Here is a 12,544-nt window from a genome sequence, read left to right on the forward strand (position 1 = left end):
TGAAAATTAAGATATACCAAGAAATAATGATGCATTCAAAGTGTTTCATGAATGAAAAAGCCTACAATAATTCACTTTTATCATGGGACATTTCTTCAGGGAAGTGACTGACCAATATGTTAAATATAACTAGTTTCTTCAGTAATTGTTGCATGCATGCAGAAGGGATTTTTAAAATTTAATTACCTAACTGTGGAGAAAAGTTTAGATGCAGAAGACTTTTGCCAAAAAAAAAGGTATTTGCCTTTGTATCTCATGTGCGTGGCATGAAATTTAACCTAGTTTCACAAGACTGTATGTAATCTACTTGGGAGAACAGAGACACTCTTATCTTCATGACTCTCATATAATGGTTAAGAGCACAGGCTCTGGAACCAGACTACTGGAATCCTAGTTATGCTGTGCAACCCTGGTCAAGTTACAAAACCTCTCCATGCTTCAGTTTTGCCATCTGTAACATGAGATTAATAATACCTTTTGAACAGAACTAGCACATTAAAAGTGCTCAATAAATATTAGGAATCATTATTAGTGTTAAACCTGGTAGTGCTTCATCCTTATTCCTAGGTGCTGAATAAATATATGTTGAAGAATATTAGTGCTTTGTGGTAGACAATTAAAATATAATCTAAATTCCATATCCTGAGTAGAATTTTTATAAGTATCATTAAAATGTCTCAAAAATCAATGTTTTATTAGCATTTTGATTTTTCACAAGTAGCAAAATAATTACGACATTCATGACCTTATTACCAAATGCTAAAAAATAAAAAATAGGATTATTTAAGAAGAAAAATGCAACTACTGGAATCAGAAGTTAGAAGGTACATGGGCTTTAGAATTGAAAAGCTTTAGAAAGAGTTGCTTTTACTTACAAAATGATATCAATGGAATAAAAATACTTTTAATCTGATATGGCTTTTTAAAAAAATGACAGAAATGAAAAAATGCATAAAAAATAGTGTCAAGAACACTGACCCTATTCTCCATAAATCCTCTCTATACTAGCGAATTCTTTCAAGGCTTAATCCTCCCTCTAGAAAAACACTTACATTAATGATTTTATATCTGATGGTAGGACGGATGGTATGATGTTTTAATGCCACCAACATAGGTATCTTGGCTATGATTATGTCATAGAGCAACAGCAAGTAGTGTAAAACTGCCAGTTACTTCTGTTTTCCATCTGTCCAAAATTAACTAGCATACTCTTTAATCTAGAATTTTTCTGGCTTTAAAAGACATGAAAGCACAGAAGCTTACTACTTTTTCCTGAAAGTCAAAAAACTTATTTTTGTAGCTTTACCTAAAAGTCATACAAAAACGGTAAGAAAAAAAAAATTGTTCTAACAAGCTAGAGCAGTGGTTTCCAAATGGAGTTCTCCAGAGCACTAAAGTTTAACAGAGGGGTCTCAGGGATATTTCAGGGGAGGCGGGACCTCAGACCCTCTTCCCTTTCCAATCAGAGTGGCCCTTTTATTAGTTACATATAATGGAGCTACAAAGTAAATGGGGAGCAGTACATTTATCTCAAGTTATTTTGCTTATTATATTTGTTCATATATGACACATCTTTAATGCATCTAATATGGTTATATCACTCCATTTTGTATTGAAAAAAACTAATTATAAATAGTTTGGCGATGTAGACAATACTTTTTTCATGTGGAAAGCCAGATTAATGACTTCTCATATCACTTCCAATGCTAAGATTCTAACTGTATATCACATATGTTGCTGTATTATAGGACTGAGGAGGCAGTGCGACACAGTTGACATGGCAGCTGATTAAATATCAAAAAACTTGTGTTCAAATCCTAGCTCTTACCCCTTATTGGATATGAGACCTCAGCCAAGTCATACATCTGCCCCATCTAACTCACAGGGTTTTAATGGGGATAAGTGGTGGAAACCAAATGACAGTACTACTCATAAATGTACTTTGAAAACCTCAAAAAGCCACAGTTACAAACATTTATTTATCATAGTCATATCTGATATGTTCTCTCAACTATGCACACATGCTGAAAGAGCTATATGCTGAAATCACCCTGTTTGGGACTTCTTACCTTAAAAAAGTTAACTTTTAATGAAAGAAAAGGGAAGCTTTGCTAACCTCACTGCTCTGATTCAGCTCAGGCCAAGTCTGGTTTAGTGACGGCATTGAGGGTGACTTGCTTGGAGGTGCCTCAGCAGGAGAGCCTGAATAACCTACCTCACTTGGCTGATCCCCAACATCTGCAGTTTAAAAATAGAAAAATTCTCTGTAAGCAATATATTTTAGTTTAGGAATATTTAAACAAAATGTAACAATATCACAAGTAGTAATTTATAATCTGAATTTCCTTTCCTTATGTTCCCAAAGTAAACATTTTAACAATCAAACAATATTCCTGCTACTTATGGTCCACTTGAAACCAAATCTTCTCATCAAAATAAATCTAGTTAGAAATAAGTAGAAAGAAGAGTGTTATACATAATAATAATGCAATGGGTCATGTGCCTTGAATAATTTTCTGATGAATGGATTTGTACCACTTTTCCAAAAATGGATAATAATGGATTTTCTCACTATTCTATGGAATAGTAATTGGTAAGGTGGCTTTCAAACATTAGGTTTTCTGCTTAAATAAGTTTGGGGATACTATAATTCCTGTTAGAGCATTCCCATGCATATCTGTATATCAAGATATGTGATGTCCCAGAGTAAATAAACTTTGTTCAGTTTTTCCCAAACACAAATTCTTTTCATCAAATAAAATCCCTCAATATTCCCTTGGAATATACCTTGGGAACTCCTGGTTTACACTAATTTACTCACATTTTCTCTACAAATCTCCCTTATTACCAAAAAGCACCACATATTTGGAAGGAAGACAGCAAAAGGAGAGCCCCCAGTCATGGGCAAAAAGCAAAGTCAATGAGGCCTTATGAAACAAACTTTTATCATTAGACTTATTGGCACTTACAGACTTAACAGAGAAACAGACAAATCCATGATACTATTTCAAAATGGCTTTTAAAGTATTTTGAGGTTTCATATTCTATTTATCATTATAGTTAAGCACTAACTTAAAATAACTCTGAATTACATATAAAAACAGAAGGAATTTCAATGGTAACTAAATTCTCATTCCAATTTTTCCAGGTTTAAATGGCTCTGAATATAATCCCAGTCAACAGGAAGTACTTAATCTATTTAGGACCCATACCAAAAATATGATTCTGATGTCTGTTACTGTCTGACCATGGGCAAGTTGAATAAAACAGCACCTGAGTTTCTCCATCAGAAAGAAAGACACTTGCCTTTAAATGTTAGTACTTTACTTCAGATTACTAAATAGACAGCCATATAATGTAACCTAGTGATGTACAGATTTTAATCTCTCAATCTATTCATAAGTAACTTCTCAAGTTTTTGTGTGTAATGCAGGACCTAATACATAGTAGCACTCAAGCATTTATTAAGTTGGTTTTTATGTTCTTTATTTAAAAGTATTTGCCTTTACTGTCATTTTCCTAGAACCACAATTAACTATTAACAGTTGGGAAAGTTCTAAAAATTTTCCTTCTGCCTGTTCTGTTACATGATTCTCAAAATATTTATTTACCCTAACGTTATAGCTTTATAATTATACCACACTGTGAATTCTAGTTTGCAGGGCAGCACCATATTTTGATTTATTTTTGTTTTCTAAGATCAGGAACCATTTCTATTTCTTTCTTAGTACTATATCTGCTTAAAGAAAGTGTCAGGGTAGTATGGAACTAACAGGAGGTAGAAAGGCTCCAGGTATTGTTCTTTAAAGTTCTTAAAGAAGAACTAATGAAAAAAATATTTAAGATAAATAATAGCAAATTTCTCTTTGGTAGTTAGGAGTTTCCAGTGGGAACAAAAATTGGATCTTTTATCCCCCATGATAAGAAAGAGAAAGGAAGTTAAGGAAAGGAGGACAGAAGTTATAAATTTGACAGTTCACTGAAAGTGAAAGTCAGCCAGGAGGATAGTGAATGAAAACGTGCCTTTAAGAGATCTCCCAAAGCAGTGGAGTATTAAAGAAAAGAAAGATAAATTAAAATAGTATTAACTATAAGATGATTAATTCACCAAAAAAAAAAAAAAAATTTAAAGCCAGACTCTATTCCCTTACTTTTAAACATCTTCTTAGGGCAATCTGAGACCCTGGTTTGGCTTTCAAGATCTCAGTTCTCATAATGTTGTCTTCTGACAAATTTAGGGCCAGACTGTACTCCACCCGACCTCAGGGCAGTTATAATTTGGGATAGATCCTTTTTTTTGGGGGGGGGGATAGAACCTCTCTGATTCACTGGTAGAACACTACAGTGGGTCCAGCCTCTTGAGGCTGAGAACTGAAACGCTCTTCACCCAAATAATTATACTTTATAATTATTCCAATCTAGTTATTTTCCTAGAGTAGCAGTTCTCAAACTGTGAACCATGAGCCCCTTCCTGGGAGTCCCCAGAACTCTTTTATGGGTGTAAAAAGTCAAAATTATTCTTGTAATAATATTAAGAATGCTTTTTCCCTATGTTGATCCACTGATAGTGCAAAAGCATTGGTGGGTAAAGGGCTAACTAATCAGCAAAAAACAAGACAGTGGCAACAAAATATACTAATAGTCATTGTACTCTTCACCCCCCCACACACATATAAATAAGTTTTTAAAAATTTTAATATAATATAAATAAAAATAAATATGCCTACTGATCTCGCTGAAGAGTGTTCAGGACAAAGTAGTAAAAATTAATTTTATTAAATCTTAGCCCTAAAAACACATCTTTTTAATACTACGCGTGACAAAATGGGAAATATATATAAAGCACTTGTGCTGCATATCAAAGTACAATGGTTGTCTCAAGGAAAAGTACTTGTATGATTCAAGTTGAACGGGCACTTTTTTCATGCAACACCATTTTTCTTGAAAGAATAGCTGATAAACTATAATTATTCAGACTTGGGTACTGGGCAGGCATTTTCTCAAAAATTAACGAAGTCAGCCTGTCACGTTAGGGAAAGTAACTGATTTCAGTATTTGTTACTAAAGACAAAGCTCTAGCTTTTAAATGAAAATAAGAATTTAGGGAAATGTTTATCAAATTACATATAACAAATGTATATGTTGTCCGTAAGCTCAAGAGGTTCCTAGCACCCACAGACTTCTCTGAGAGGCTGTGACATTAATATGCTTTTTTGATATTTTATAATGAAATATCCCAACATCTGAAAGATATATATAACTCAATGAACAGATAATGTACAAATAACTAATGCATTACGTTACACAACCATGCATGGAAAAAGTGTTCATTCAAAGTACAAGACAGACCAATGGATTTTAATGAAACAGTACTAGAAATTCATTAATATGGTTTCAGCTTCCACAGTGCAACTAACCTTTAAGAAATTACCACTTGTGTTTTGACTGTACCAAAGAATATCCACAATATCTGGAAAAGCTATAAAATAATCCTTCCTTTTACTATGTGAGGCTAGGTTTTCTTCAGGTACTTAAGGGATTGGCAATTTTTTCTACAAAGGGCCAGATAATATGTTAAGCTTTGTAGGCTATGGTCTCTGTTGTAATTATTCAACTCTGCCATTGTAATGCAAAAGCAGCCATACACAATTTGTAAATGAATGAGCATGGCTGTGTTCCAGTCAAATTTTATTGATGGACACTGAAATGTGAATTTCATACAATTTTCATGTGTAATGAAATATTTTCTTTTGATTCCCCCCCACTCCAATGATTAAAAAGAAAGAAACTTTCTTAGCTTGTAGGCTATACAAAAATAGGGAGCAGACTATACTTCAAACAAAATAACATATACAAGAGATTGAATACAGAATTAAATATGACTATCTAGCTGTCTTTTATTAAGCTAGATATTAAAGAGATTTGCAAAAAATGTAAAACAATGCTACTTTTTTCATACTTTTTTTTAATTTTGGAGAATATCAACAAATGGCAGTCAGTAGAAAAAGTGCAAACTACCTATGTCCTAGAAACCAACAATCAAGAGTCTGAGGAAAAGCATTAGGTCTGGAAATAAACTGCACCTCCTTTAACTTTGCTTCCTATAAATACTCCAACAAAGAGCTTCCTGCCCGCCCACAAATGTTAGTCTTTAAGACTGTATCCTTCTGGAGGCAGGGATGTCGTTTTACTCTTACCTGATGCAGTGTTCCAACCTAGCCTCCTGCTGGAACACTGTGTCAACCCTGCCTCCCTCCTGAGGGTTCTGCTCTGCCCCTGACATCATCAGAGCATCAGGGCTGAAAAAGAAGAGCATGAGCCTAAATTATTTGTTAAAGTTAACCCCAAAAGGGTTGTTACGCAAAAAGTATCTCCATATATAAAAGTGTGTCTGGGAGTGACAACCTGGTGTGATCATGCTGACATATGGTTGTATTCTAGATTTATAAACACTGGCAGTAGTTTTCATCCTTCTGTCTTTCAAAGAATCTGGAAAGTTCCTAGCTTCAGTTCAGTACAGTGTACCTGTGGAACAACCTCTTTCTTAACCTGTTTTATTCTAGGTTTGTAACCTAGATCCTAAATTTGTCTTATTTTCATAATTTTATACTTGATAAATTAAAAAATTATCTCAAAAGTGACTGCCAGCTCTTATTAATCTTATAGAAATATACACACTTCCATAAAGTCTCATGGTTAAAACTTACTTTGCTTTTAAGCAGCAAAGAAATCTAGGAAGTTCTTCCATCATGAAGGTTCAAGGTTCCAACCTCATTTAAAAGCTTCATCAAGGCAAAAGTAACTATATCTTCTACTTATCTGAGATGTGACTATTATTCTCGCAAAAAATATTTAAAAGAAAAAATAAGTTTCGATGAGTTTTAAATCTTCAAGGAAAACTACAAATGCTGACTTTTTTTATTAATCCAGACAGGTATAAGCAATGCATATGCAGAAAGAAATTAAAGACCGAATTTAAGATATGCTTTGTTTTGTCTTGAGTGATATTATATGCATCAAAAAACTAAGTTCTATTTTCAAAATGAGCTCTACTTATCCCCAACATGCCACAAAATCTAAACTTATTCAGTGAGCAGACCTTAAGAAGTTCTATGTAGAAGTCTTATCAGTTTTAAATTAAAAATAAAGGTTTCAAAAAATATAAAAGTAAAAATGTGTCCAACAAGGTTTGAAAGAAAAAATAACAAAATCATTTACCCAAAGTTCTAATTAAATTGTATCTGTTGACTTTTTTACAATACTGATTAACATTTAATATCACCTACTTATTTGACTCAGCTATTAAACTTCAAAGATATCACCTACAGAAATCTATGGGAGGTTCCCATCTTCCAAGGGTAGTTAAAAGTGGAAAAAGTCCACTTAAAGTTAATCCACTTAAAATAAGGACTAGACTTTCATAAAGAGAAAAAAATCTAACTGGGGGCTTTATCTTAAACTTACACAGAAAACTGCAGAAATTAGTATGAAGAAAAAAGAATGAAAGATGTTAATTTTGGGGGGTATAATCTGGTGGCAAAATTAAAAAGCACTGGGGCTCCAGGGCTCCAGGCTCTCGTGATACAGTACTGAACAAGAAGACAAGGTTCACATTCCCAGGGAGTTCTCTTTCTAACAGAGGAAGACAGAGATGTCCTTCATTCACTTTCGACTTTCACAGCATAACCATAAAGGAAAATGGTCATTTCTGCAAAAAATAATTAAGGGTATCATTAATTATTACCAAGGACCCTTATTAATACACTGATACTGAAACCAGTCTTTTAAAGCCCCCACTGCTGTCATCATCCTTGTAGAGTTTTTCTTCTTCAAGTATTGTCTAGCCATGTTTGTCAATGTCTTGGCCAGGATTTGAGAAGTTCTAACTACTTCTGCCAATTTCATTAAATGGAACATCTTGGCTAATATTTGTAATTCAACTGTACTGACTTGTCAGGTACCATACCCAACTATCTGGAAAGAAATGACACTAGTGTTAAGAATGCATGTTTCAGGGTGAGGTGTAGTTTAAGAAGTAATTCCTTAAGTGGAAAGTTAATAATAAGTAATAGTGCACATTTTTGTGATTTTTTTTCTGCAACTAAGAGCGCTTTGATTTTTCCTCTGCAACTAGGGACACCTGAATTTTCAAAGGCAAAGATTCCAGGTTATTCGTATAAAACAAAGATACACATATAAGCATGTTTACTGTAACACTGTTTTAAAGGTAAAGAAAGCCAGGAAACAACTCCAAAATCCATCAATAAGGAACTGGTTAAATTAAGGTACATTCATATTACAAAGTACCTTATATGATAAAGAATGTGACAGCTCTATATGTGATGAAATGCAAAGATGCCCAGCATTATAAGAAAAAACAATCAAGGATGTATGGTGTTATTGCACTTGTGAAAAAACCACTATCTGTATGTACACGTAGGCTTTCACATATATATGACATACACATGTATAGAAATGCAAGAGAAACTCTTAACAGGGATTAACTTGTATCAAGGTAGTCGCAAGTCTGAATTTACATGGATTTCTAGTAAACTGTTCATGAAAATCTCATGTCCCTTTCTTCCCTGGCTTTTAAAAATATTCATGTTGGAGATATTGCTTAGAGTTTAGGGATCTAAGCTATGCACTCTATAAACAACTCTGAAACATATGCCCAAATTTACTGTGTAAAGCAGTGATTATGGAGGAGACAGAAATAAGGAGCGCATCCCTCTCCCTCTTTCAGCATCTTAAACAGATATTGCTGAGTTGCCCATGTGAGCAGTGTAGTGTGGAGAGAGAAAACAGTTAAAAACCACTGACTCAGTCATTTAGTTATATCAAAAATGTGAATGTCTACTTCTGTACTCAATTTGTACCGTGGTAGGTGCTGAGATACAATGAACAAAACCAATCTAGTTACTACCTTCCCTGAAGCCTCTAGTCTAGCTTGACAGGGAGATATATGTATCAAAAAATCATAAAAATACATGTAAAATTGCAACTTTGCTACAAAAATAGACTCTTCCAGGAGTGAATTTAAGGTGTAGCATCTCAACTGTTTTTTTTTTTTTTTTTTAAGATATAGTGTTGTGTAACCTAGCAAGACATCTTAATCCTTTTTGCTTTTAAGAGATAAACATCCCTAAAAGATAAACATTCTCTCTTGAATTCAGCTTCAGAAAGCTGTTTCCATAAATGAATCTTTATATGCTTTCTTTTGTAAGACAACAAAAACCAATTTTCCCTTCCACTTACTTTAGCTGCCAAATTCAATGCTAATGTTATACGAGAGTACTTCAAAAAGTTCATGGAAAGATTCATATTATCTTTTAATTCTTTTTTCCCACCAACTGTTTGAAGTACTCTCATACAATACATATTTTAATTAGGGTCAACATTCATACTTCTGCCTATCATCCTTGGTTGTTCTATTTCATCTGCTATTTAATCCTGTAAACCTGTTCAAATGATTTCGGAAAAAAATCCGAATTTACCCCACACATATTTGCATGTCTATAGAAAGCCTCGCTTATTACTCCGAAAATTGTAACTAAGTAACCACTATTACTGTTCACCATTTGCCTCTAAGAGTTAAATTTAGAACACTTGTGGAGGGGGCCGAGCCCGTGGCGCACTCCTGGGAGCGCGGCGACGCTCCCGCTGTGGGTTCGGATCCTATATAGGAATGGCCGGTGCACTCCCTGGCTGAGTACCGGTCACGAAAAAGAAAAAAAAAGAACACTTCTGGAGGAAATATTTCAGTTATGTCCCAAAGTCACAAAATTAGGATAACAAGTTGATATATTTTTGAAGGTAGAAAAATTTCAAATAAATACCTTACTTTGAAAATGGCACACATTTAGCATTAATTTATCCAGTAATTATTTACTGAAAAATTCAGTACATGCCTTGGCAAAGTATGAGGTCCTGAGGATACTGCAATAAATACGATACCTTTCTCTTTGTTCAAGGAGCTCACAGTGTAGTGGTAGAAAGAGCGAAAAAAAAGAAACAGGATTCAGTGTGATATGTTCTATAATAAATAGCACGTAGAAGATGTTATGAGAGATCAAACAGAGAAACCACCTCTGCTGGCAGTCAAAAATGCTCCACAGAGGAAATATTTATGATAAATTCTAATATCTACCACGAGACACTACTTGGGTATTTCCTCCTCAACTATGAACTTCTAAAAACATAGCTATTAATAATGACTTTTACTGATATTGAATAATTCATTGTCATCAATTTTCATATTCAAAGGACTTTACGTCCTATGAATCTCAGGTTTATAATAGGTGGAAGTAAAAAGATTATTTATATTGGCTTCCCCAGCGCCCAATTAACAGAATTCCAACAGTTATCATTTATAAATAAGCAAAGCAGATTTGAATCTAACACTGTATGGTCAAAATTTTACAATAAATTAGATCAGAAATCCATATATTATGTTTGAAAGGGGAAAAAAAAACTATGTGAGTCTGTGATACCTTTAAAATTATAGTAAGTACAATAGTGCACAGATATACGCAGGCAAAAAATTAGAGTCTCTCTCTGTCAAACAGATCTAAGAGATGACATAAAGACAAATGGCCAGAAGAGAACTTCTTCCTGAATCATCAGTCTTAAAAGTCAGGCAGCAGATCAAATTTACAAAGAAAGCACCTAATTTTATTTACATTAAATAAAGGAAAAAGGACCCACTAACTACATGCAAAGTCCAGACTCATTGATCTGAATGCAACACATGACAGAATCAGACAAGACCCTACAAAATGACATGTAACAGATTAAGCTTGGTGTAAATGATTTTCTTGTGCTACTATGCTATCAGTTTCCAAAGTCTGGAAGTCATATAAAAACTCTAGGTATGAGGCCCAATTTTTAAATCAATGATACCAAAAGTCTGAAGTTACTACAATTTTTTTCTTTTGGCTACTATCGGATAAACTAAACAAAGAGGATGCTTTTTTGTTTATTTCTTAAGTAGGTAAGTTAAAGTACTTTGAAGCAAAACTACCCAACAAAAATACTTAGCTTTCAGTTCAAGTTAGAGGTTATGATGCTTAATAACTACTTGAAATGACCAAGAAAATCCTAGAATTCTCAAAGGAAAATGTTCCCCCAAAATTAGAATCAACGCTAAATTTTAAAAATCAACCTATTGGTTGATATAAGGTCAATGTACAAGTTAGGTCCTGAAATGTGATTGGCATTGAATTCACATTTCAGGTGGAGAAACAGAAAGGAAAAATCGAGTAAATGGTTAGAACTTGCCCAAGGTCACAGGCATAATTAGCAAAACTAGAAGCACACTCAGATTCTTCACTTGAAGGAGACTGTTCTCTTTGTGACAGTAATTTCATGCATGATTCCTTTTGTATAATTTTGATAATAAAGTCAAACTACATTTAAAAAGATGCTGCCTAATAGATAAATGCCCTTTTGAGAGCCCAATTCTGTTTTAACTTCTCTTTTAAAAGTATAAAATTCGTTTCATCATCATATCTAAAAGAGAATTTAAACAGGTAAACTAAAGACATTTGGTTTTAATTAGGCTCATTAAGAATTTAACATTAGAATCCCTTTAATTCACTTAGAATTTAAGAAAAATGTACTAATATTTACCCCTGATATTCTTTTTCCTTTTAAAGAAAGCTACCAGTAAATATGAACATTTAGCATTTTTGTTAACAAAATAACATTATCTAAAATCAAACACAAATTCCAGATTTTTTGAATCTGCAGAAAATAGCTTGGTGTTTTAAAGGAAAATGCTTGTGACTGCAAAGGTCCAATGATGAAGCAGGTATTTCTCTTAAATAAGAAATTAAGGCGCATTAAATAAAAAAAGTTCATAATGAAGATAGGTTATTTTACCCACTTTAGGCAATATATATATATATATATATATATATATACACACACACATAATGCAATTAAAGGAAGGCAAAATAACAAGACACTGAAATGCTCTTCAAATCTCAGCAAATAACAAGTGTAAAGGTGAAATAGTGGCATAAAATCTTTATTCCTATTTTTAAAAGTCAACTGAATAAGTGTTACAGCCCGTTTTGAATCTGTCTAGCAGGTTTTCTGGTCTCTACTGGAACTTCCTCCACCATCCCCCAAAAAGTTAACTGCATAAGACAAATCCAAGTTCAGCCTGTACATCTTATTCTGATGGTAAATGTATGTGCTCTTGATGAAATGTCTTTGCTTTCAGATTCAAGCGTTATTTATCATGGCATACAACCAGCTGTCTTCAGCTCCTAATCTTACCTGCTGAATCTTCCAAATCAATCAGTTTGGGCATTAAGCTTTCAGGGAGTTTTTCTGGTAAGTCATAGCCATTCTTCCTAGCAACCACCAGATGAAAAGCAGCACAAAACTCATCCAGTGTCAATGCACCATCTTTATCAAAGTCTGAGAGTTCCCTAGAAGACAAACTTACTATGAATATAATCACATTCTGCTTTGGATCTCATTTCTCAAAAAGAAAAAAGAAAAATACTTTTCCTGAGAAAGTGCAAAAGGTCAT

The 12,544-nt window shown here is 33.7% G+C and overlaps 1 protein-coding gene and 1 non-coding gene across 6 annotated transcripts in view; one reads left to right on the forward strand and one right to left on the reverse strand.

The window, feature by feature from the left end:
* REPS1 (RALBP1 associated Eps domain containing 1) overlaps window positions 1-12,544 on the reverse strand; it is a 73,681-nt gene that overhangs the window by 20,815 nt on the left and 40,322 nt on the right. For all 5 annotated transcript variants that reach the window (XM_063096519.1, XM_063096521.1, XM_063096520.1 and 2 more), the window contains exons 8-9: window positions 12,286-12,440; window positions 2,117-2,238 (exon numbers count right to left, since the gene is read on the reverse strand). In XM_063096519.1, coding sequence (XP_062952589.1) covers window positions 2,117-2,238; window positions 12,286-12,440 — 277 coding nt within the window. The remainder of the gene's footprint in view (window positions 1-2,116; window positions 2,239-12,285; window positions 12,441-12,544) is intronic.
* LOC134379354 (U7 small nuclear RNA) lies at window positions 12,061-12,123 on the forward strand. The gene has a single exon (XR_010023754.1). It is a non-coding gene; the product is annotated as a U7 small nuclear RNA (small nuclear RNA).

The sequence above is a fragment of the Cynocephalus volans genome, chromosome 5, assembly GCF_027409185.1.
Source record: "Cynocephalus volans isolate mCynVol1 chromosome 5, mCynVol1.pri, whole genome shotgun sequence".
NCBI lineage: Eukaryota > Metazoa > Chordata > Mammalia > Dermoptera > Cynocephalidae > Cynocephalus > Cynocephalus volans.